Source organism: Lathamus discolor, chromosome 9, assembly GCF_037157495.1.
Source record: "Lathamus discolor isolate bLatDis1 chromosome 9, bLatDis1.hap1, whole genome shotgun sequence".
Taxonomy (NCBI): Eukaryota; Metazoa; Chordata; class Aves; order Psittaciformes; family Psittacidae; genus Lathamus; species Lathamus discolor.
Window position 1 is genome coordinate 9,503,036 of NC_088892.1, and position 26,429 is coordinate 9,529,464.

The window sequence follows — 26,429 nt, forward strand, 5'->3', positions numbered from 1 at the left end:
CAGGGAGGGCAGCGCAGCAGTGCTGTGGTAAGTAAAGGGGCTGGAAACAACACTGGAGCTGTGCAGCTTGTGAGCTACTGGGTACCAGACTTCTGGGACAAACCAAGGGCTAGTGGAGATGGAGGGGAGAGGAACAGCTTTTTTTGAAGCGCACAAGCTCTCTTAGCATAAGGAGCATGTGATTTGTAAGTCAGTGAGGCTCGGCACAGCTCATCTGGGTCTCAAAACAGGCTTTCCTCTTGCCGGTGCTGTTGCCTACAGCGTTTCAGCTTCCTGCAGTGGGATGCTGCTCAGGGTAGGTACAGGCTGACATGGCCAGTTAAGCTACAAAACCTAGCCAGAGAAAGTTTGCAGCTGTCTTTGGAAAGTTTATTTTTCCTGGGGGTGGAAAATGGAGGACCAGGTAGAAGAGAGAAGCACAGAACTTCTGCTCATGTCCACCCTTCAGAAACCCCTTTTCCCTTTCTCCAGTCTTTGTTTTTCAGAAGCGGAAATCCTAGTTCACACTGAACAATCCCCAAAGGTTTATGCAGTGTAATGCTGCACAGAGCTTCTGATGAGGGGCTGTATCTCCCTTCTTCCAGGCTTGCCTCTGCTTCTGTAGTAGCCACCAGATGAAGCAGGAGTTTACATGGGGTAACCTGGAACATGCGTGCTCCCTCCAGTGTGGGTCCTGGTGCAGTAGGGGTACCTGGCAGGGAGCTCTCTGCAAAGCTCTCCCATCCCTGACACAGCAGTAACTGGCCTTGGCCACACTCTGGCCCTGCCTGAGCATTTTACACTCCTCTAGAAACACCTCTGTGGGATGGATACTTGTCCTGTTCTTTTCCTTCTGCTCAGAAATCCTGCCCACTCTTCAGCAGTGTGATGGGATAGGGAGAGAAGGAGAACATGAAGCAGAGCACACGAATCAGCGGAGAGGGGTTGAGGAAAACCTCAGGCACTAGATGACCCATGATAATGAATTGCTCCAGGCTTCCATGATGCTGGCCAAAGAAATCTATTGTGCCAAGAAGTCCAGGAAGATTGGAGAACATTGCTCAACTCAGGGCTGGGCTGGCAGTTCTTCCCCAGAAAGGTCTCTGCACCTGAAGAACACCATCAGGCTGATGGTTAGGGGATAGGCTTTTATTCCTGCACCATTCTGAGTTTGTTCCCATTACTTTGTAAGCACCTCATCCCCTTTGTCTTCTGGAGAATCACTGCCACTTCTTCTTTGCTGCTGCTTGAAGGCTGGCAGGAGCCCGCAGTGACAGCAGGGTGGCCTGATGAGGGGTGAGGTGTTGCAGGGCTCTGTCAAGTGTTAGGGAAATGCAGGTCAGTGAAGCAGCTTGCCAAGACGTGCGGGTGGAGTCCTCGAAGGGGGAGGATGGAAATGATGCCTCTTCCCACAGGCTTGTTACCAAGGAGGGTAAGAGGCTCCAGGAACTCGGGCATTCTGCTCCTCTGTGCTCTCACTGCAGTGCAGGTCCAAACACCTGGGAGGGGAACCAGGAAGAGCATTTTCCTTTGCAAGGTCTTAGCCAAAATGAGTACGTTTGTGCCCCGGAGAGATGGACTGCGAGGCTTCTGAGGCAGGAGTTTAACAGTCTTTTAAAAAGCAAAGCAAAACCGTTTCTTGGCCAGAAAGCTGTCACTGTGGTTTCTGTTCTTTCCAATATGACACAGAAAGTGACAGATACAGCTTTTGTATCTAGCTTATACCACAAATTTTGTTCTGTGACCTTTTGGATATGCATGTGGTTCTAGATTTCTGAATCACGTTTAGATACCCAAAATCTGGCATACTCGTAGTGTGGGATTATCTGAGCTTGTTTTCAGATGTGTTAATCAAACCTGGCTTCAAGTCAAGTCAATGGGAGAAAACAGGCCTACAGGATACTTCTGCGCTCAGACCAGATATTACCACATGAGCAAGGTCTTCACCAGCCCCTTACACAGAGCTGGAATTTGCAGAGCAGAAATGCCCATCGTGCAAATCTGTGTGGTCAAAAGGATTCCTGTGGCACTGGAGGTATCTGCTTGGGAAAAGAAAATGTGTCTCTGCAACACCCCACCCCCCCATTCTAGATGATTGCATGTGTTTGCAAAAATGCTTTTTATTTAAGGGCTTCTGAAAAATAAATGACTTCTGTAAGGCCACTGTCAGCAAGACTTTTGCCCACTTCTTCAGCAACATCTTGTCATTTTAATGGCAGTTGTTTTACTCCCAAAAATCTTGGCTCAGAACCCCTTTAAGACCTGTTGTGAGAATGTTTTCCGACATTGGTGTGTATGAGACCCCTTCCTGTACCACTCGTTTACCTGAGAAGAAACAATTGTTCTTTTACTTTGGTGCCACAATACTGTGCCTCTGAACAAGCTGATCTGGGGCCTCTGGCACTCTCCTGGTTGTCCTATTACCATCCAGCAGCTAGTATGGTTTCTGCAGAGCTAGAGCTGTGGGCCACCAACCAGCTCTCCCTGCCTTCTATAAAATTCTTGTCTCAGCAGCAGTGTCAACTGAGCAGGAGAGGAGCAGGAGGTATACATGGCATTGTTCTAGCTGGGGATAGTTAGGAAACTGCCCCTTTACTGGTGGATTATGCTCCACTGGTGACAGATTTCCTTCACATATGTCCCTTCCTGAGAATCGTAATATGCTCCCAACTTAGCTCATCTAACAAGGCAGGTGCTAATAGCTTGTCACGGCTGGCCTGGGTTGACTTTGAAACCTTGGCCTCGAGGTGAGATTCTCCATGTGCCCTTTGGAATCTCAGAGTTTCTGCTCAAACTAAAATTGGCTTTTACCAACTGTGTGGTAAGAAGCAGTGGCTGAGCGTGGCTGCATTGTGCCCAGACCCCTTTACGTGACTTAATTGGGAGGTCAATCCTCAAAGTCTTAAGCGCAGTGTAGCCCACTGTTGGTTGACATCCTTTAGTGCTACTGTAGTCAGAACTACTACTACCACCTTTGCAGTCAAACTCTATGCAGACTGGCACAACAAAGTGGGATGCAGTTTTGCTTAATCGGAGTCATGTAATGCCTTTTCATCCCCTACAAAGCTCACTCTTGTTTCCGTTTTCCCAGAACAAAGCACAGACCCCACCACTGGAGGTGTGGGCACAAACATTTGGGTGCCCAGGAATTTGGAGACCCACCAAAGCTCTGGGCAGTGTCAACAGTGAAGGGACAGAGTTATGTCCCTGCCCTGGAGACAGGCTGACGCTTCCATGTTTCTTTCCCAGGACTACACCATCACCATGTACTTCCAGCAGAGCTGGCGGGACAAACGCCTGGCGTATAACGACCTTCCTCTCAACCTGACCCTGGACAACCGGGTGGCTGACCAGTTGTGGCTGCCTGACACCTATTTCCTGAATGACAAGAAGTCCTTTCTGCATGGGGTGACAGTGAAGAACCGCATGATTCGGCTCCATCCTGATGGGACGGTCCTGTATGGCCTGAGGTAAGTCTAAGGGGAATCTTTGCTGGTTGCGGTCAAGAATGACATCTCATCTAACCTTCCAGAGATATTCTGGTAAGGCCAGGACTGAAAAGACCACAAGATATTCGAGTGTTGCACAGTTTTAAGTATCTGTCCTTTCTCCAGGTTGGACATGGTTGTTTCCTTCAGGTCTCCAATATTTCCTGAACTGCTAAAGACAAATATTGGAGATGGGAATAGTTTGCTCTGAGCATTTCAGGTCGCTGTCATTCATGTTGCATAATGGTTCCATTTGAAACGTTCATTTTCAGTTGCTTATGACTTTCTGTAAGTTTGGCCTATTGAGATGAGACTGTGTTACATTCATACTTAAAACTGAATTTCTGCAGCATTTGAGTTAAACCACTTCAGTCTTTTTAGTATGAGATAGGAGACATGTTTTTATATAGTTAAAGAAAAATGTCTCTTTATAGGTGTAATTCTGAAGATCAGGGCTTGAAAGTTGGGAAGTAGTAGGATCTAGTAGGGAAATGGTACCCAGTGATGAGGCTTTTTGTAGTGTTTGGAATGAATTAACATAGGCAAGTCCATGGCCTTTGAAAGTGCTGTGCTTTTGCGCGGTGGAGGTGGCAACACTTGGCATTATCTGGATATAGGGGAGATGCCAGGGTAGGTAAGAAAGTTAAACAGAGGAGACAGAGGGCTAAAAGGGGAGCTTGCACCTATAGGTAAGAGCACTGGGTTTGGATGCTGTAGCTGAAATCTAGGCAATGATTTTCTCAGCCCTGTATTTGTCTGTTTTGAGCATTTCTCCTCTCTGTTTTGTGGGTTTTTTTTTTTCCTTTTTGACTACCAGAATTCACAGCTAGCTTTTTAGACCTGTCTCCACATTCACAAATGATAGCGATAGCTCTGGGCTCACATCCCAGTGCAGCAAAGGGGGAGGAAAGACCTTTCTCCTTCAAAGAGAGGGTACACCCACCCTTCCCATTTACAGTATCAGCTCCTCTGCTGCTTCGTGTTTTGTGGCAGAGTCTGACTTGTTATGATTTTTTTCCTCTCTTTAAGTAGCAAGGATGTTTCGGGGAGGGTAGGGCTGGGTGTAGGCATAGCAAAGTAGGAGGCTGTCCAGGGCATCATCCTGCCAGGGCAGCAAGGTGGCTGCACCCTGTGCTTTCCCTATGGCAGAGCCCTAGGAAACCAAAGAGCAGCAGTCACTGCTGGTGCTGAGGGACAGGCTGCGATATGTGAGGTGATGTATGTACTATTCTTATCCCTTCCAATTACTGGATGCCTCTTGCTCCAGCCCCACAGGCAGCAAAAGGTGCAACAAGCCTCACTTGGTGACTCCGTCCCAGTTCTGCCTCTCCCTTCCTGGGACAGGTACATCCATCTCCCTGCCTTGGGCCAGTGACATTGCTCAGCTGATACTACCAGGGAACCCTGAGCCAGTTTTACTGACCCACCAGCAGCCTTCCCACAGCTAACTGCCCCGAATTCCCTCACTGTGTTAAAACAACGACAAAGCTAAGCAAGAAGATGCTGCGGCTAGGGGTAGGTAGGAGCATAAATTCAGCCTGTTGGGAAGGAGGAGGTAAAGAATGCTGTTAAGCTCGGGCTTCTCTCTGCTGCTGAGCCAGCCCACCTGAGTGCAGAGCTGCCTCCCCCATGCTGGTGGGAAATCTTCACACACACCTGCCCAGCAAAAGAAGAAGAAATGCCAGTGTATTTTTATCAGCTGCCATTTAGTCAGCTCAAATAATGAGCACAGGTAGCAGGCAATGGAAGTCCTTGGAGGGTTTGCTCTTGGGCTGGGACACTATGCAAGCATCTTCTGCACTGTCCATTCCCTTCCCATGGGGCCCAGAAGTGTGGGGAACACAGCTCAGCTCTCTCTCATGACCTGTGTTAATGGGTGAGATGAGGAAAACTGCATCCAGGCCAAAAGAAAGAGCATGACAGCTGTTTGCCCCTCTTATTTCCAGGGCCATTGTAAGGGCTGCCTGTGTTGTTTTAACTTTTGGCTGGTTTTCCTGGAAGCTGCTCTCTTGCCCCAGGAGAAAACAGCAATTGCAAAGACAAAGAACTGAGCAACTGCAGCTCCTCTTCCTCAGCTGTGCCTCAGGTCAGGGTGGCTGGCTTTGACTGTTCTGAAAGCACTGAGTTTTGGTGGGGGGGAGGACGGGGGGAGACGGTGGTGGTACAAGCCAGGTGCTCTGAATGCTTGAAGTCCCTCTTAGCTTTATTCATAGCTGTATGAACAATGATTTCTCTAGGGCTGCTTTCTGTACTGATTCATGCATCTGTGACTTTGCTGACAACACAAGTATTAGGTCCAGTTTTGCAGGTGCAAATAACTGTGATCCTATTCAAAAATACAGCCACATGCACAGCAGGTGTGAGCAAGTAAGAAAGTAGTCATTAAATATTCACCTTTCCCTTAATCTTTGCAAAAAGACACCCACGCTTGTCTTGCAATGGGAATAAAAGTGCAGGTCCTTCCTGTATTTTGAAGCCTATTCTTGTCTTTTCCTGCGTTTTTCAGGAAGATTCATAAAATGGAGTTGCTCTGATGGAAGAAGGCCAAAGGAGGCAATTTCTGTTCCTTTTCCTTTGTTCGCCTGTTTGTTTTTCTCTGAAGGAGATAGCACAGCTCTGCTCCTTCTCCTGATATCTTCTTGCCAGTCGCTTCCCCCTCCTTTGAGCCGATCCTGTAGCAAAGTGACTCAATCATGCTATTTGTGGTACAACAGTCATTTTTCTTTCCAGCAGCCTCTGATGTCAGAGACCAGCGAGAATGACACCCTGGCAGGCCCCTGCCTTCAGCAAGTGTTCAGGATCAGGCTCAAGTTCTGGATCAGACCCCAAGGTTCAAGTTAGCTCACACTGGAGTCAATGGGTATTTTGTTTCTGACTTTAGCGACAATAACATCAGGCTTCAAATAACTCGTTTGCATGAGTAAATAAAGTCCTTTATTCCTCTGCTCTGTTCCATTGTGAAAGTTGTGTGTCAGGAAAGCATACGCTTGTTTTTGGTAGAATTAGCAAATTAATGGATGAAGGCAGTGCAGCAGATGTAATATAGCTACATCTTAGGAAAGAGTTCAATACAAGAGCTTACTCCAAAATTAATTCCCACTGGGATTGGATTAAAAGCTGGTTGCCAGGTCTTCAACAAAAGGAATGCATAAACAGCAGTGGGCTGTGCTGGGGTGGTGATGCTGGGCTGCTGCTGGGCTGCAGTCAGGACTGGAGTTCCCTACCGCTTTCCCCAATGAGTTAGCAGATGGCATACATCCCAAAAGCCCAAACAGGGGCCTGGAGCCCAGATCCAGCCCAAAGGGCATTCCTGTCTCTGCAAACACCAAGAGGGATGGGATGATGCAGACTGGCAGAGGTAATAGAGGTTTTAGGGTGGCATGAGCTCACCTGGCCCCCAAACACCTTGCAGAAGTTAGAAGCGTCTGTGAAGCATAGGAGGAGAGCTGGTCAGCTGTGGCATACAGCAGGAAAATGTTAAAATGATGTGGAAAGTCTGCAGCGTGAAGGGAGGCTTACAGGAGCTATCCACAAAGACAAATCAATCAGCTATGGGTAGTGGAGGGAGGTGGATGAAGAAGAGCTGGGTAGCATTGGCTGAATTCCGTGTATCTTTCCTCCGATGGCTTTTTGCCAGAAATTGCATTGGTTTCATCAAATGTAAAATAAATAGAGTGAAATTTTTCTTTTAAGAAAAAGCATTTCAGAGACTGCTGATGCTTCACTCCTAATTTTATGTAGAGAATTTTTCACCTCTGTCAATATTTTCCTAGCTATTTCAAACCGCTTTACTACCATTAGCAGCATCTGAGTAACATAGAGAGTCATCAGAGGCTTCCTCTGGACCTCCAGAGACTGGTCCACTCCTGCCACTATATTCAATAAGCTTTACATTGTCACACATACAAGCTATGCATCTCAATCTGAGACTTTCATTTCCTTTTCTAGCCCGTGTAGCATCCATTTGGTAGTGAAAGAAGCTGACACTTGTCAAATGCTGATGTCATCAGTATTTTGCTATAGAGCTAAAAATAGAAACAACTGTAACAATGCTGAAATTCTCATATGGAAATTTGAAATCATATTTGAAACCAGCTTTAAAAGATGCTTCAGGGAAATCTTGGGGCTGTTTGGTTTCATACTGAAATGATGAAGGGGTGAAACCAGATTCCAGCAAAACAGGTGCTTTGAGGAGCCCAGACTGCATCCCTGAGCTCGCAGGGGGAGTGGGATGCTGGGAAGCAGGCACGAAGCTGGGTGGACAGCAAGCGAGATGCAATGCCTGCCTGGCGAGGAGCCCAGGCAATGTAAACTGAGCAACAGAAAATCTGCAGAGGAATTTGATGACGGAGACTAAATCTTGTGCAGGGAGAATGAGGGATCTCCTCCTGCGAAGGTGGTGGTGGGGAGCATGTGCATGTGTTGTGATATTTTAGTTCCTGTCCATGATTGTCACTGCAGTGAGGTGTGTTCTAGAGACGAGGCAGTTCGGATGCATACAAAGGTGCAGAAGCGTATCAGGGCTCTGAGCCCAGTGAGTGCTGTCTTAGGGAAGCAGACCCCAGCTGTCTTTATAAGTGTAAATACCTGTTCAGTACTTAAAGTAAGGGGGAGAGAACCTGGCATACTTCAAATAGCTCAAAACTTGCTGTTTCAGACTGAGGGAATCTGCTTCATTTCTGCTTTTCATGGGGTACGTTCCCATCAGTCAGTTGCTCCCGCAAGGTAGTGGCTCCCAGGGGACATCAGCCCTCACACTGCAGCAAGGGCCAGACCTTGTGCCCCATGGCTGGGGCTCTGCTGGAGCTCATCTCAGGGACTTCTTCACATGTCCCATCTCCAACCTGCTTCTTGATCATGACCCAGCCCTGTCTGTATTATATTCCCTAGGACTCAGCCCAGGATTATTGGTTTCTCCAGCTGATAGAAAGGTTTCTCCTGCTCCTGTCTCACTTGACACCTGCAGTTTGCAGCCATGTCCTTGCTCTTCCCATGGGTATTACTTGATTTTCTGCAAAGATGGCCTGATGGGTTAAGACTGAGGAGTTTTTCATGTGGTGAAGCCACGGAGCAATTTTAATTTCCCCAGAAAATAGACCAGAAGGGAAGAAATTGGCTATTTTTGCTTCCTTTTCCCTCCCTGAGAGAGGTTTCTCTGGAAATGTGAGAGATGATTCAGGCTCTACGCTGTCTCCAGTAGCTCTTCCTGCTCCCTCAGCAGGTTAGGCAAAGGCAATAGAAATCTCTCCTTTGGCAGTCTGGGTGAGAGGAGTTTGGCTTGTGTACATCCAGCCAGCCCCTTGGAGCTGGCTTGGAGCTGGTCCTGCAGCCTTGCCTGGCTTCCATCACAGAGCTTTGGCTTCTTCCATCATCTGCTTTGGGCCAGCTCCCACAAAGATATGGGGGTCAGAGAAGTCTTCATTAGGTGGCTGAGAAGGGAGTATTTAAATGGGAACTCAGCTCTTCAACTGAGGTTAAGGGCAGATCCCCTTCTACATTTTTCATTCCCAGGGCTGGAATGGGGGACTTAGCTGGAACTACTGGAAGGAAGCTGAGGAATAGGGAACTTCAGAAACTGTGGAAGAAACTGGAGCTCGCTGAAACAGGATGAAGCAGCAAGCCAGAGCTGCTTCTCCATCCTTAGTGCTGTAAGAACAGAGGCAAACATCATCATGGCCTGGCTGGAATTGCTGCCTGTGCTACATCTCCTATAAGTCTGACTTATGTGTTAGCAGAAATCGAGGTCAAGGAGTATCCACAAACAGCTAATTCCCACTGTCTCCTCACAAATCACCTGTGTGCTCAAAACTGACGGCTCACCCTGGCAGCATCTCTTTAGTCTTCCTCCTTATCCTATCCCAGCCATCAGTCTAAACCCATCCTTGGACCTTGTCAATTCTTCACCAAATCCCACAGATCTATGTTATGAGTTACTGTTTTATTAATTCAACTTCATCCCAGCCTGATGCTGTTGAAGGAAGAGCCCTTCTGCTCTGTGAAGTGCAGGCCACTCCTGCCTGAAACAACTGTAACAAACAAATCTCTCTTAAAACGTATTCCACCTGGGACCCTCTTGTTCCCCAGTCCAGTTGACAACTTGCCAGATGCACAGCACATTTGGAATAGAATAAAGAGATAGAAAAGCAAAACCTTACAGCCAAGGCAACTTTGCCGGCCGGAAAAATGGGTGATTTAAATGACTGGTACCCTGAGTACTAGTTTAGAAGAGTTTTTTTTCCTTGCCCATCTGAGTGCAGCGCACACTGTTATTTGTCAAAGGATGCCTATGCAAGCACAGATGCTTTTGGAAACAGAGTGACCTTAGCAGGATTGTGCCAAGGCTTATGGAGTCAGTTTTAGGCAAGCAGGCACAAGGGGAAAACATTCCGTACCCTTGCCTTGCTCTTGGTTCTAACATGACCTCCAGGAGTCTGCAAAGATCAGGCAGTGTTAAAAGAATGGCAGAATTCACCACGGGTTTATAAATCCCTCCAGGCCCTTCAAAGTTTGTGTTTACTGCCAGGCAGAAGGTGACATTTGCTAGCATGTTTTTATGGCTGACTTGGAGAATGTACAAATAATCAGTTTGTCTGGGTTTCTTTTTCTCCCTGTTCAGCAAAACAGCAGTCTTTGCCTCTCTCTCTGCTCTTAGTCACCAGAATTCCCTTGCAAGTCTAACTTCCCCCATGGGGTTAGCCTGCACAAGTCCTGCAAAACCAAAGCTGCTTCCTTCCCTTCGCCTTATCGTTACAAACTGTTGTGAGCTTTGGGAGTCTGTATCCCGGGGGGACAGGAGCATCTTCAGCTTCTTGGGAGATCTGAAATCCAAAAAGCTGCAGCCAGCAACTTAAGAAAATGTTTGTCTTTTGCTGTGGAAGTGTTTGTGTTAGTCCCTGTGCAATGACACTTAATCCATAACTGCAGAGCAGGTAAGTGCCTGAACTGCTAGCTCTGTCTCTCCTTGAATTAGGAAAGCAATAGTGGGGATATTTCTGCTATACTCCTCCTATTCTCATCCATACAGAATTTTAGGCAGCATCCTTTTGAAGCCAAAGGTGTCAGGGAACGTTCCTGGGCACTGGACATCAGTGGCCCACATAGTCAATTTGTTTCCTGTTTTTGTCTGTGTCCACAAACAGTCTCTTGGGCATTTCCCAGTTGGAGCACAGCAGAGGCTGGTAACCATGCATAATGGGTATTTTGCATGCAGCCAGACCCTTCTTCTGGAGAGAAGAATTTAAGTGTAGACAAAGGCCATTCCTTATCGATACTGGCTCCAGAAACCAGTTGCAGGTGCAGTTAGTTCACTGTTATAGATGCACTTATGGTGCAAACAGCGCAGTTTATTTTGCAGGGATGAGCTTGAGGGAAATGGGAGGCCACTTGCTTTAGGAATCCCTCAAAGGTCTTCCCCTCTCACCCACTCAGTCCTCCTTAAAGAGTCTGGACCTGCTCAGTTTGAAATCAGATTCTATTTGGGGAAGTAATTTTTTGCTCCTTACACTTATAGCTGGTGAATTTGGTTCTCCCAAGACCCTGGAAATGATCTAGAGGATGAACGGGTGGCTGAGGAAGGCCTATAGAGCTGAAGTTTGTTAAGAGGGAGATCTGACTCAGGCAGGAGCTGAAAGTGCAGTTACCTTGGAGGCAGCCAGCAACAGAACAAGGAGGAGGTGGAAATAAAACATTCAACCATGGCAGGCTTTAATGACAGTTTGGAGCTCTATGATGCTCAGTCTCTGTGAATTTATATAATCATTCTAAGTAAGACAGAAGAAGCCATTAATAAGTAAACAGTGATGTGGAGAGCCAGAGACGGAATGAAATGGCTGGTGGTGTTCATGTCGGAGAATTGAAGTATCTGTGGAGAACAGAAGTATTTCTATTTGCAGGAAGTTGAGCATTCCCTTTTGAGCTGCAGCTGTGGTGGGACTGTCCTCTGCTGCTGCGGAGTTCAGCTGCAGAGCAGGCAGAGGGGCAGCCGGGTGAGGTGCATTACCCTTTCTGTGCCAGCATCTGCTTTGTCAACAAAAGCTTCAAGTGGGCAGAGCTTTCCTCATAGCAGCAAATAGAGATCTAGCACTCAGAGAGTTTCATGGCTGCTTTTCTAGAGGTGGCTTGTCTCCACCTCTCCTGGGATTGAAGATGCTCTCCAGAGCAAGGTTATCCATGCTACTTTGGCTTTGCTTGGATCCACTGTGTGCTGGCAGAGAAAAGGGATCTCCATCAGCTCACAGTCTGGCAGAGCTGCTTGACACCTCATGAATACATATTCCTTTTTTGCCCCCCAGTTTCTCCACAGCCCTGAGTCCCCCACATGAACTGTGTCCACATGCCAGTTGTGCAGCAAAGCAGCCGAGCAGTGAGGATTTGGCTGCTTGATAGCATGACTGCCTACAGACCTAGGAGAAGGGATGAGGGCAAGGGCATGAACGTCTTTCTTGGGGAAGGAGGTGTAAAGGTTGTTACATGTGAGGGGGCTGCACTGGAGGTCTATGAGGTGGGCAGAGATTGTGGGAGGAAAAGGGGGGGTGGAGGTGGCGGCTGGGCGCAGCGGCTGGAGGGAGCGGGGCCACTTCATTGAACGCATCGTGCGCACCATCTCGGGTGCACTGTCTCTGTGAATCGCCGTCAAAGCAGATGAGATTTCACACCACACAAATTTCTGAGTTTGAAAGGGGAGGGAGGTGGGTAGAGGAGCTGGAGAGGAGGAGGGGGAGGGAGAAGATGCAGCCTGGCCAGGTGCCAGCGCCTCTTGCTAACGCCACGGGGAAGGTGGCATCCTTCCCTGGCATTCCCTCCGGCCCCCGCGCTCCCTGCTTCCTTTCACTTTGGTTGCATCTTCTGGAGGCAGCGTGCTCTGTCTAGAGCTGTTTACAGAGTGATGCTTTGTTCTCCGTCTCCTCATCTCCGTTCTCACAGAGTGAGTATCCACTCCTCCTCTGCTTTCTGTCTTTTAACCTCTCCTTTTTCTTCAGTTCTCCTCCCCCAGGCTGCTTTACCCCTTGCTTCCCCAGATCCCTCTCCTATGTTCTGTTACCCTGGTGGCCTCCTGTCCCTCACTATCTGCTCTACTGTCGCTCATTTCCACTCCTGCCTCCTCCATCAGTGCTCATGCCATCATCGCTCTTTGATCCTCTCCTCATTTTTCCACCTCTTACTTCCCTTCCACTTTTACTGCCTGTTAACCCTGCTGAGACACGCAGGAGCTCTCTAGTATAAATCTCCACCATCTAGCTCTCCATCCAGTTTTCTTCATGCTATGTGCTAAGCAAACACATCTCACAACAGCTCAGAGTGTAACAAGGTAATACATTTATACCCACCAAAGCCTGAGGCAGAGGTTGGTCCTGTGGCCCCACAAGGTCACTGAGGAGCCTGAGTTTTGCTTCCATTGCCCTCTGGCTGTGAGAGATGCATGGAACCTCTCATCCCTTTGAGTCCCACCTGCCCATAGTACACAGCCACCAAAGGAGCTAGAGAAATCCCTTGACCTAAGAACAAATGAATGCTGGGTCAGTCGCAAGGGCCGTAGGGGACATTTCACCAACAGTGGCAGGTGCTGTGGGTCATACAGGGACCACAAGCAGGGTACGGCAAAGGGAAGCTGGTGTCCGGGATGCTTTTTGACATCTAAAGTCTAAAGAATTAAACACCCCTTCCTCTCTGCGGTGCTGCTAGCTTTATCCCACGTAGAGCTGGTTCATCAGAGTTTAGGAAGCCCAGAGGCAGGACCTGAGCTGAACCTGGTGCCCCAGGCCACCTGCCCCTCACATCTTGTCATGCTGCAGGAGCCCCCATCAGCCCACATCTACGTGGTCCTGTGGTGCTGGTGTCCCTGGGCTTTCCAGGCACACCTCACTGTGGGTACTGCTCCACAGCTGAACTGCTCCAGACGGGTGTTTCCTGGCATGTGGCTCTGCAACCTCTACTCTGAAAACAGAACAAACCCTTCACCCTACATGGTCCTAGGTCTCACCAGCATTATATGGCCAGATTACCTGCAGCTAACTGAGATATCTCTGGAGGATGCTGAACTATACAGTGCAGATACGCCTGCCCTTTAATACGGAAAAAAAGAGAAACTGTGTGCCTTTTGGGGACAGATGCCTTCTTAGTCTTGTTTTTCTCCCTTTTGTCCTACCAGTCCTGAGGTTCTCTTCTTTTTGAACCAGCAGGGCTAAATTCTGCCCTGATGTAAATCTCTGCTGAGATAAATTGGTGCGATCTTGCAAAAATCATTGGAGTGGCTCTGGATTTATGCTGGCTGCTACTGTGAGCAGGATTTGGCGCATGGAGTGTGGTAGCCGTAGCTCACTGTGTCGTGCTCTGCATTTCCAACCAGCACTGCAGGTGATAAGCAAATCCTGGCAAGAGGCAAGAGGGTCCCTCTCGAACCAGAAAAGGCTTCCTCTGGATGTCCTTTGTGGGGCCAAGTTAACCAGTCAGGCTGCAGTTTTGGGGTGGACACTGTGGAAAGGTTTTAGCCCACAGGGTTGCAAAATGGGGTGGAAAAATGTCATTTTTGCATCTTGCACTTTGCGGAAAACAGGAAAACGCGTTTGTAACTGCTATTTCCCACGGGTGCAGTACAATATATATATATAGTATATGCCTTGTGCAGCAAAGGGGGATGAGTCATGCCCGTGCATGACTCTTTGGTCTCGGTGCCTGGCCAGGACGGACTCTGCACCTGCCACTTTGGGCAAGGTGCAGCTCACCCCAGGGATGCTTCAGGTCTGTGTCTCCGCCGTGCTCTCCTGTGCCCACCTACCCTGGTCCATGAGTATCAGGGTGGGAGAGGTATTGTGTTTCCAGCAGCCTTCCTAGACGTGCCAAGCTGGGAGGCTGTAAAACCGATGCATGCAATACCAAACCATGATGATAATATTTAAGAGCTCCATGTCCCGTTATCCTTCTCCCCCCTCCAAGCTTTCTCCTCCACCCCAACCGCATTACAGACAAAAGGGTTAAGAGCTCACTTGGGCCCCCTGCCCGGAGAGAGGGCAGTTGCAATGTTGTATCTAGACTCAGTGAGGATATATATAAATTCCCTCCGTCTCTTCGGGTCTATTTATAGCACAGCAGGCAGTGGCAAAGGCTCTCCTCAAGGCTTCATCTCCTACAAACAGACTTCACAGACAGCAGAGAGATAAATTTAGCACACGAGATTTCTTAAAGAGCCAGCAGCTCTGCGGGGCTGCTCGCCTGCCCTGTGCAGCCCCTGCCCTGGTACCCACGGGATGATGCTGCCCCACTGGGGGTGCTTGTCCCCCCCTCCTTTTTACGCCACCCTTTCCAATTATCTGTCCAGCTTTACCCATTCTCTCCCTCTTTGTGGTCTCTTTTTCTGCCATTGGTGGTTTTTTCTCTTTTTTCTCCCCTTTTTTGCTTGTTCGCCATCTCATCCTCTCCGCTTTCTTGATTTTCCTTTTTTTTCCCCTCCCTTTTCTCTCTCCCAAGCCACAGGGCTCAGAAGATAAAGCTTTCTTGTTAACAGTTCACTGGTTATGCCTACATAGTAAAAAAATGTGTAGCTTGATTAATGCCTTCCAGATGGTTAATTGAAAAAAAAAAAAAAAGGAGGGGGGAGAATGCACCAATCTCTCCCCCATCTTCAGTACTCTGCGCACATACATCGCACAGGAAGAAAACTGCATTAAGGAGTAAGGGCAGTAATATATTTGAGAAACAGGGGCAGTCTGTTAACGTTGCCAAGCTGGTGAGTTAGATGTGGATTTGCTCTGTCCCTGCTTCATGCCCTCTTCCTACACTTGTGGGGTCTGGGCTTTTGGATTTGGCAGTGCCAAAGTGGGTGCAATGGAGAGGGCATGGGTGGAGGGGAGAGGGCTGCAGGTAGGTCATTGGGGCAACTCAGGAGGAAAGGGGAATGGTGATGTGGTCAGCTATTCTTCTCCATAGGTCACTGCTGGGCAATTTAATCAATACCTGTTTGGTTTTATGGACACGTATTGGCAGTCTCCCTATTACAAACTGACATGCCTCTCTTATTCCCCGCTCTGCCTACTTCTGGTTTCTTTGTCTCTCTCAAGGGAGAGACAGAGGAGGAACACAAATCCCTCCCCACCCTGTTAATAGAGATACTGCCTTGCTGACGTGAGTCACGAAGGGTTTATGCCATGCAGTTGAGGTTGAGCAGCATCCAGCCCCCCGCCCCGCACACCTCCCACCATGGATCTCCCTGGTTTCCAGGGAAACAGCAGCCCCAAATGCTGCCTGACTTTCACGTCCGCCTTTCATTTCTCCTTTTTCTCTTTTTCTTTTTCTTTTCTTTTTTTTTTTTTTTTTATTTTATATTTTGTAAGGAAAAACACAACTGATTTTTTCTTCTCCCTTCCCCTTTTAGGATCACCACCACAGCCGCTTGCATGATGGACCTGCGGAGGTACCCCCTGGACCAGCAGAACTGCACACTGGAGATTGAGAGCTGTGCGTATGCCTCATGCCCATCCTCTGTCACCCAGGGTACCTGATGCCCCCCAGTCCAACCCACAGCATTCTGCTCCTGGGATGCCTCCCAAGTGTTTTATGGGCTACCACTCCTGCAGCACGACCAGGGTCCCTAATTCAACCTCCATCCTGAAAGGACCTTGTGGGTGAAATGCCCAGGATAACAGAGCTCTAGTAGCAGGCTGGGCATTAAAATCACTCTCACCCTCAGAAGGGGGGTGAAAGCCTAACAAATCCCTGAGAGCCTACCCTCACTCGTGGCTGGCCCTGCTCTGCATGGGAAATGGGAACCAAGCCCTCCCACACCTGGATCTTCCCTTGGCTCTTATGGAAAACCTCTTCCAACCGTGCTGGCGGAGGAGGTCCGGCTCTCCCTCATAAAAATGCACTGCAGTATCCCCACAGGAGCAGTCCAGAGCAGCAGATCTCACTGTAATGATGATGCAGTTTCAGCAGTGATTATCAGAGAATTGCTTTCTTCATAAAAGAGGTCCCACGACATCCATAGCTGGAAGGTGCCGTGCCGCCTCCCAGCCCTGCCTGTGCCTGGGAGCCCCCTTCCTGCTCCCGCTCACTCGGGTTGCTCGGGATGCACAGCACTTGGTGTGGCGGGTAATGGGATGTAAATTAGGTCCTGCTGGAGGCACTAATGACATGTCATTTCTGGCACTCCTTAGCATTTTGAGAATAGTTTACGGTACAACCAAGAAAACAGAAGGCAGAGAATTATCCACAGTTCCCCACGTTGCGATTTTGTTCTTAATGGGACATGTCAAGCCAATTTGTTAGTCAAAGCTATGTTTCCTCATGATATTTTTAAGATCCATGCTGAGATGAAGAGATTCAATAGTTTCCTTCCTCGGAGCTTTCGTCTTTTACACACTTGCACATTCAAAATCTGCAGGGCTCCATTTTGTTTGCTTCCAAGTCCACGCAGCTCTGGAACAACAGTCCTTTCCTGCTGGCATAAAAATATTATATATTAAAAAATGAAAACCCCAAATCCACCAAAATAACCCTTTCATGGTGCAGAGATGCAGGGTGCCAGGCAGCTGGGGTCTCCTTCTCCGCTGTAGCTCAGGACACTTAACCTGCAGGAGATGAGCCAGTGCCGGCACTGCTTGTTGATCCTATCCCTCCATCCCACAAATCGTTCTTACCGCATACCCCTGCCTAGCTGTGTGCTGGGATTCAATAAAAGCCTGATGAGGCAGGCTGCAAACAGGCTGTTAATCTGACATTTTAAGATGTCATATCAATACTTTATGATATTCCAGGTTGAAATGCCTTGTCTTTGTGCAAGTTCTTTTGCTTTTTGAAAGTAAAATGGAAATTTGGTTTTCTTTTTAAAGCTAGAAATCAAAGCAAAGCATTTATTTATAGACTGAGCAACCTTTCCCTTTCGAATCGCTTTAAAAAATGGCTTCCTGAAAAACATGTTTGATTTCATATTGCGTAATGCCATAATAAAAAAAAAAAAATACAGAAAATGGTACCCCATACGAGCAGGTCATGGAATAAATGGAATAGAGCTGGTTAACTGCGAGATCTCCTAAAATTAGTTACTGTAATTTGGCATTTTCATTGCAGATCAGGAAGTAAATTTGAAGTCACTGCTGTTAAATATGTGGATGATGAAGATAGCAGTCCGCATGGCTTGCTTGCTGCATGTATGAATACCTCCCGATCTGAATGCATCCAGAATGCATTTGGATGCAGCCAAACGTGAAGGTCTGTGCCTGGGTGCAGGAGCACAGGCCAGGCTGCCACTCTGAGGGACTTGTACCCCCATGGGTATTGACCTGGGGGAATGATAAAGGGATGGCACCCCAAAGCATCATTGCTGGAGGGGTTGTAGCAAGGCTCTTACAAAGGGCTGGAGTGAGTCTTGGTTATATAAAGCAGGGAGCCATGAATCAGAGCAGGGCATCAATTAGCCTCTGAATACATCGCTGGTGATCTGGGGAAAGGGGCTCTGTCTATGTTTGGGTGTGAAAATAAAGAAAGGAAGTTGAGAAATCAGAAGAGGTTGAGAAAAGATGCTGGAAAGTGGTTCAAGGGCTAGAGCAGATGTTTTGCAATGGGAAACCTCAATAGCTCAATCTGATTTATTTACTGCAAAGGAGGTAGAGAGGTGACTTGTTTACAGGCTGGGTGCACCTCTGCAGAGGGGGAGTGCTGGGTGGAAAGGGCTTGATAACCTCATAGACAAATTCTGAACAACCACCAGAGTCTGAAAGTCTGAGCCAGATGAATTCAAATGTAAAATCGTACACAATGTTTTCGACTGACAGTGTTGGAGCTGCTGGAAGCAACCAGCGGGAGGAGTGGCTGTTTCTTGCTGCTTGCCACACTTGGTCTCAGTGCTCTGGGCTAGATGCTGCAGTTTCCCCTTCACAGATGATGCAAATACCAGGTCCTGTGCACAAAGCTAGGGTACTTGAGGCAGTGCAACACCCTGAGGTAACTCAATGTCTGTGGCAGATGAGATGATAACCTAAGGGTCCTAAATCACTGTGGGCTCATGGGTGTGGGTGGTTTACCACTCACTGCCATGGGAGCAGGGTCATGCCATGAGATGAGGAGGTGGAGCGCTGGCTTGGCTGTTTTACATCAGAAGCAGATCTGGCGTGGCATTTGGAAGATCATTATTATTTCTTAGCACCCATGAATAAGCATAGTAATGACTGAGAGCACAGGATGTGGGTTTGGAGGCTACACAGTCATCAAATAATTCAGTTTGGGAAGAGACCTCAGGGTGTCTCTAGTCCAGACCGCAGCCCAAAGCAGGGTCAGCTATGAGATCAGACCAGGTTTCTCAGCTCTTTCTCCACTTCTTGCACCATCCTCAAAGGTTCAGCTCTGATCTGTGGTATCACTTGGCTCTTAAGGCTAGGTAGAAGTATATCTCCTCCATGGTACATTCAACAACCCATCATTCCCCACATCCCACTGGTGCTGGTTTTGGTGCCAGCTCTCTTGTGGATGTTATCCTTGCTAAGTATCACCAGCCAACTGCCTCTCTGCTGCAAGGGCTTGTGGACAAGGCTGCCATGCTGCAGTGCAGGCTGTGAATTAAAGTGGTCTATGGGCATAGGTGAAGTTTATGCTCTAAAGGAAGCCTTGCACCATGCCATACTAAAGCCTGTACATGTATTACTGCTTCTTTGCACACAGAGGTTCTCCTATGCAGCTCTGCACTTTGCTTAGATTAAGAGGCCACCCCTTGTGAAGCAACAGCCACAGTGCTTCAAAACCCAGCTTGCCACAAGTGGCATTAATTTTTAAGTGGAAATGAATCCTTGCTCACAAAGGCAATGGGCAGGACTGTAAACATCACACTGATGGGAAGAGAGTTGCTTGATTTCATCTTCTGGGCCTCATTCCCTATAAGTCTAGAACATCTCAGCAGGCTTTCTCTTGGGACTGTGGCTGTGGGCTCCTCAGCACTTCCACCCTGTCTGGCATGCATAGGTTGGTAAGATGCTGTACCCTTGACTGAGTTAAGACGTACATTCCCCTGCAACATAAGGGAAGAGATGTGTTACCAGCCTGACTCCCTCTCTTCTCCTATTAGCACTTTTTCAGCCAGCACATGGTAAAAGCAACCCCTGATCTCAGAGACTCTGTCCAGTTCTCAGCTCCAAATTTTGACTGATGGTACTTAGAAGAGGGAGGTTCTCTGATGTTCAATTTTCTTTTCAACTGCTGTTGTGGATCTTTTTCTCTCTGGGAATTTTTAATACCTAGATGCTCTGTTTACCTTGTCCCCACCGGAATGTGTTGTGTGATCTCCCCCTTCTGGTAAAAGGAGGCAGGTTTTAAAAACCAAACTGCCGTGTTTGGTGCATTTGACAGGCTTCTGATGCACAAGTCCCTGTCGTATTAGCAATGGAGATTATTGAGTGGCCAGTCAAGGCTTGGCCACTTCTCACCTTTTTCCAGTGAATTCTAGCCAGGAGTGGGAGATCTGACCACTTTTTTCCTCTTCCCATGGGGACTGTACTGCCAAGCTCAGCTGAAGAAGAAAAGTACGTCAGCAGGGAGGAGCTGTGCCTGCTATCTGATGGTGTGGGGTTCCCTCTGGATCCTCTTCCAGATAACTTAGTGAAAATGGGGGTGTTACCAGCTCCAGCTTGTCAGCTTAGTTCTCACTCTGTGCTTCTTCATCTCTGCAGACGGTTACACGGTTGATGACATTGTCTTCTTCTGGCAAGGAAATGATTCTGCCGTCACGGGGATGGAGGTGCTAGAGTTGCCCCAGTTCACCATTATCGAGCAGAGGCTGGTCAGCAGAGAAGTGGTCTTCACCACCGGTAAGTCTCTGCTGAAGGGATGCCATGGAATGTGCAAACCTTCTGCTGATCAGCATCAGTGTGGTTGTTCCTCTGATTCAGATGCTGAGGCATTAACTTAGGATCTAGGCTTCAGCTTAGGGTCACATTCATTTGGAAAAGAGGCATTTTCTGTACCCAACAAATCACCAAATTTGTTTTGTTTTGAGTTTCTTTGGTCTTGGTGGTTTTTTGCTGTTGGGTTGTTGTTTGTTTTTTTTTTTTTTTTGTTGGTTTTTTTTTTTTTGGTTGGTTTTTTTTTTTTTTTTGCTTCTTCTCTTCAGACATTTATGGGAACATTTTTTTTTTGCTGCAGTTGTTTTCATTTCTTAGTCAGAACAGTCAAAACACCAACTGAGCTCAAACCAGAACCTCTTCAGAAGATTCTCAGCCTTTACCTTATCATGTGGTTTTCGACTTGCTCTCGAAGCTACTGTGGGTGCAATAGTAAGCAGAAGAATATATCAGTTGAAAAGCAAGTGGTCTATGATAGGATGCAAACCCATCTGTGCATGGCAATTAAAAGATCTGGAGAGAATACCTTGGACGATTCACATACTGCCAGTTGGAAAGTCAGAAGGGTTTGGATTTTGGTTGCTGTCTTCACTTTGATCTGGCACGGAGTTCACTGCCAAAACAGCATGCCACACACCTGCTAAACAGGACAATTTTTGAAATGCCATGAAATCACAGGCTGAGTCTATCAGCAGTGGTGGCAGATGGTGATGTTGCTACAATAGTGCCTCGGGGGCATGCTGGGAGCAGGGTGTCGTTGCACTGGTGATCTAGAGACCCGCAACAAGAGGTAGTGCTCCTCCAAAAGAAAATTTGCAGTCTAAATAGGTAAGACCTTCATGAAAAGACTGATGAAATACTGTGTTCAAGCTATGCAAATGGCATATAATGTTGGGAGAACATGACCTTCTTTTTCCTAGTCTACTTCCTTGATCATTAAAGACTGTCTTGTTATTTTCACTGCCAACCCATGATTACACCCATGTTTCAGGCTGCTCTGTTGCCTAGGGGAAGGAGGAATGACTTGGACTTTGGTTCACAGGAATGAGAGAGGTCCTGCTTTGTTCCTGTCAGAATGACCCTGCTCCAATGAAAGAACTGTAGAAATATCAGTATCCTCATTAGGTTTGAAAAAAAAGATTAGGAAGACATTGCAACAACTTGGAAAGAAGAAAAAAAGACCTAGAGATTAACTAACAGTACTCTATTTGCTATCAATTTACCCGGTCTGACCATAACCCATTTTTAGAACAGCTAGGGAAAAATATGATTCAGATCTTCATTGTTGTTTGGAGGCAAAAACTAGCACATGAAACATTGGAAAATCATCTCACTGCATCTAGATATAGGGTTAAAGTCTCCTGTGTAAGGCTGTATCAAATTGGCACACACCATAATAGCAGTTTCAGTACTGAACAGCCATTCTCCAGTGATGTTTGATATAATAATGTATTTTATGTAAAGTTTCATTTCTTCTTAATATTCTGAGCCATCTGAGCAGACTCTGAAGAGCCCCCTTCTAAAAACTGATGAGTCTGCATAACTAAATGAAGAAAAAAAAGGAAATTTCTCATTATCCCTGCCTCTTGACAGCATTTTCCAAATAAAATTTCAATTTCTAACCTAAGCTCTTACCATAAATATAGCCTTTCCCTCCTCTCAAACATCTCCCTTTAATATCTCATTGACAGGTTCATATCTACGCTTATCCTTGAGTTTCCGGATTAAGAGGAACATTGGTTACTTCATCCTGCAGACTTACATGCCATCTATTCTCATCACCATCCTGTCCTGGGTCTCCTTCTGGATCAATTATGATGCTTCTGCTGCACGAGTGGCATTGGGTATGTACCTTTTCATTGTGTGTTGTAGAAGGCGCTTTTTTGAGGGAGATCAGCTAGGACATCTGTAAGAAAATACTTTTTTTTCATGAGGTAGCAGCTAAGAAAGCCACATAGGGCTGTTAAGCTTGTCATCCCAAAAGAATTACATTTTGTTCTGAAAATAAATGTTCATCCAGAAAAGCTGCTTTTTCTGTTCAGATGTATCAGTATTTCCCAAGCTTCGATCTGTATCATGTGAATCAGTGTAAGTTCTCCCATGAACTTCAGTGGGTGCAAGTTTAGGCTCTATAACAAAAGTATAAATGGTCATAGCTTCTCATACATGTAAGACTATGACATGCCATGAGCCCACCAGTTCCTTCACTCTGGTTTGTACTTGTTTTCTTAAGAGAAATCTGGGCATCTCTTGGCCAGTGGGTGTGCCAGGACCAGTTAGCTGGATGATAAATGCTGAGGGTGGGTGGCCAAAGAGTAGGAAGGATGGTGAGTGAATGGCTAAAAGATGAAAAAAATTAAGGAAATGGCATTACACATTTTCATGATAGTTTAAGCCCTGTACACTTTTTGTAGCTGAAGACCTTCATAACCAAGGCAAATGTGGTACAGTAGTTAAGTCTGAGTTCTTAAGCACATGTTCCCCTAAATAGGAATGTTTTCCTATAAGAGGAAATAAATGAAGTCTTTTAAGCAACAGAAGGGAAGTGGGGGTGGATTGCAGTTGAGGATTTTGGAGAAGGAACAGGAGAAAGGGGGGATGGCTGGCATATGAGAATGGGGCTGTGCAACATGTTAGAAAGTTCAGAGGAAATAGGAGAGCCAAGGAAGGAAAAGGATTTCATCTGTGAGAGGGAAACAGCTCAGAGAGGCAATCAAGCATAGGTAGAGGCCAGGTCCTGCAGAAAAGTTTGGGGGCTTAAATTTACTCTAGGAGAAGACAGAGTTTGAGAAGACTCAAAGGAGGGATGTTTTATACGATGATATAAAATAGATGATTTGGCTGTGCTTGCTTGGAGAGGCTGAGCAGGGAGGCAGGGAGGGAACAACGACAACATGGTAAATTAAAAAGGTAAGTTGCATTGACAAGAGTATAATCACTGAGGGAAGAAAAAAGAGACCACGGCAGACATTGCTGGCACAGTGAAAGCACAAGCAGAAGGATGGACATGAGATGCACAGCTGTTGAATTTCTGCTGACATCTGGATTCAGAGGAGAAGACAGAAGAAAAACATTGTAGATCAGAGCTGTAACAGCTCTCCCTGAACTATTCCTGACAGCTCTCTATATAACTTGTCCTGAAAAAGCTTCAAAGGAGACTCTACAGCCTCCTCTGGGCTTTATCTCCAGATTTGCCTGCTTATTCAACCAAAAAGCTCTTCTTTGTCCAAAGTCTCCATGCAACTTGTCCAGTTCTTAATGGAGATGTGGATAACATTCTATACCACCTTTCTTTGCCCCAGATTTCTGGATATTTAGACTACTGTCTAAATATAGACAAAATAATATATTCTGTGAGTAAAAATATATCTCACTTCTGTTTACTCTTCTGTGAACTGAAGACTATTAGTTCTTCAAATCTTTAATCTTTTATCAGGAATGACACTAAAGAGTCCATAAGGGTGAAAGGGAAACAGGACAAGCAGAGGTCTGGGATTCACAAAGAGGTTTGAGAGCCATCACTGTAGAGGTAGGGCTGAGACCAGAATAGCAAATTAAGGTCATGGAGATGAAGAGAGCTGCCAAAAGAGAGATGAGGAGGAGGGATGCTAGAAGAAAAGAGATCAGCAAGGTAGTAAGAAAAGCAGGACAGCTGAGCTAGAGAAGTTGGAAAAGAAGATTTGGTTGAAGAGGGAAAGTTACTGCGCCCAAAAGAAGCATGAAGGCTCATTGCCATCTTAATGAAGTTGGCAGAAGACTGTCAAAGAGACAGATCTGAGGCCACTCTGACAGTCCAGAGAAGGAAGGAGGCTGAGAAGAAATCGAGGAAGACTGAAGCTATGAGAGTAATTATGGTGCACCAGGCTCTTGGAGACTGAGTAGATGGGGAAAATGTGTTCAGTGAGACCAAGAAATGTTTATTTAAGATGCGGGAAATATGAGTTAGACCTAAGAAGGAGAGCATGAGAACCATGGGAGGAGTGTGTACAGATTATAATTGAAGTAGTGAGTAGTAAAGCTGGTGAGAGGAAGGTGGGAATTGATGGGGTCAAGGATGTAGACAGAAGCCTATGATGTAGGCACAAAAAGAAAGCACGATGAAGAAGGAATCTCTTCACTCTATCTCCTATTCATGACATTGGAAAGACACAGCCAATTATAAATTCATGTCAAGGATACTGAGGCATTCAGTAGTGTGCAGGGAGACCTGACTTGTTCATGAAGTAGAAAAAAGGGAGAAGAGGCTGAGAGAGACTGAAAGTAAAACTGAATGTTTCCTACCATGTTGAGGCAAAGAGGGAAGATCAGGGAGGATTTAAAGAACCAAGGTCCAGAAGATGTTTATGCCCATCATCCTGATGATACTCAGCTTTGACATTTTCTCCCACTGTTGGCATCTGGTTTGTAGTCTGCAGTGATTTGCACTGGGCAGCTGGGCTAAAAATAATGGCACTTTTCTTCCCAGCTGCACTGATCCTATCCTTTCTGAGGTTGTCCATCTGGGAGAAAGGGTTAGGGTAACTGAGGGTAGCATTTCAGGAAACCATCCCACCTTCGTAACTGAGCATCTACCCTCTTCTTACAGGGGTCACCACGGTACTTACAATGACTACCATCAACACCCATCTGCGGGAGACTCTCCCAAAGATCCCTTACGTCAAGGCTATTGATGTTTATCTCATGGGCTGCTTCGTCTTTGTGTTCCTGGCACTCCTGGAGTATGCTTTTGTCAACTACATATTCTTCGGGCGAGGCCCCCGGCAGCAAAAGAAACAGAGTGAACGGATTGGCAAGGCCAACAATGAGCGCCACCGTTACGAGGAGAAGAGGGTGAGAGAGCAGGTTTGTCCCCTTCTTTCATTGTGGCAGGAAACCTCAGACTCCACTGTTCATTCAGTCATGAGTGAGCTGTGGAGCAGCCTTTCTCATCACGAAAGATCAATTCCACTTCCCCTGTCTGGTATGATTTTCCTCCCTGATCATTTTGTCGTCATCCTCAAGCCAGTCTCATCAGGACAATCCTCTCGCATAGGGCCGGTGTACCCGGAAGTACCCATGTGACTTTTATTTCTACCATGTTGGGCAAATCATACTACCCAACTCAAGTTTGTTGCAAGTACATGTGGCCGGTCCTTTGACTCCAGTACTGGTGGGACCACATTTTCAAGTGCAAAAGTCCAGGTTCAGAGCTCACAAAATGACCCTGTCACTGGTATTGCTACAAAGAAAACAGCTCAGCATCATCCCTGAGGGTGTGTCCCTGTGTGCTTTGTACACAGGATATCCCCCCTACCTTTTTCTCTGTCTTCCCTGTTGTAGGTTGACCCTTACGGTAACATCCTCCTCAGCACTCTGGAGATGAACAATGAGCTGCTGGCCACGGACATGATGAGCAGCGTTGGCGACTCTCGAAACTCTGTCATGTCCTTCGAAGGCTCAGGAATCCAGTTCCGCAAGCAGCTGGCCTCTCGGGATGGATTTGGTCACCACCCAACCCTGGACCGCCACGGTCCGCTGACCCACCATGCTGCAGCCCGCAACCGTGCCAACAGCCGTCTCCGCCGGCGGTCATCTAAGCTGAAGCTCAAAATTCCAGACCTGGCAGACGTCAGCACCATTGACAAGTGGTCACGAATCATTTTTCCAATCACCTTTGGATTCTTCAACCTTGTTTACTGGTTGTACTATGTAAATTGATGCCTGCAGCCTCCAAGAGAGATAGGGACAGACACTCAGACAATGACAACACAGGAGTGTTGTGGTCTTTTGGGTTTGGGTTTTACTCTTTACTATCATTATCATTTATTCCTTTGATTCATTAGATTTATTCTAAGCTTACTCTTCTCTTTTCAGCACATGTAGAACCACGGAGTGTGTGTTGGGGGGGTAAGGGAGAGAAGGGTATATGGGAGGGGTTTTGGTTTCAGGGAGGGATGTGTTTGCCTTGATTTTGGTTTCCTGCTGAAGGACTTCAACCATTGTAAAAAAAAAAACCAAACAAACAAAACCACAAAAAAAAAAGAACACTCAAAAAATCAAAAAAAAAAAAAAAAAGGAAGAAAAAAAGAGAAAAAAATGACATAAAAAAAAAGAAAAAACACACAAAAACCAAGAAAAAGTTTAAAAAAGGGGGGGAGGGAGA

At 46.8% G+C, this 26,429-nt stretch overlaps 1 protein-coding gene across 4 annotated transcripts in view; it reads left to right on the plus strand.

Moving 5' to 3' along the window:
* GABRQ (gamma-aminobutyric acid type A receptor subunit theta) overlaps positions 1–26,183 on the plus strand; it is a 52,383-nt gene extending 26,200 nt beyond the window's left edge. For 3 of the 4 annotated variants that reach the window (XM_065689338.1, XM_065689341.1, XM_065689340.1), the window contains exons 3-8: positions 3,229–3,449; positions 15,835–15,917; positions 20,117–20,254; positions 21,979–22,131; positions 24,873–25,129; positions 25,607–26,183. In XM_065689338.1, coding sequence (XP_065545410.1) covers positions 3,229–3,449; positions 15,835–15,917; positions 20,117–20,254; positions 21,979–22,131; positions 24,873–25,129; positions 25,607–25,984 — 1,230 coding nt within the window. In that variant the 3' untranslated portion in view covers positions 25,985–26,183. The remainder of the gene's footprint in view (positions 1–3,228; positions 3,450–15,834; positions 15,918–20,116; positions 20,255–21,978; positions 22,132–24,872; positions 25,130–25,606) is intronic. The other variant, XM_065689339.1, reaches the window with a different exon arrangement.
* Positions 26,184–26,429: the final 246 nt, after the last annotated feature.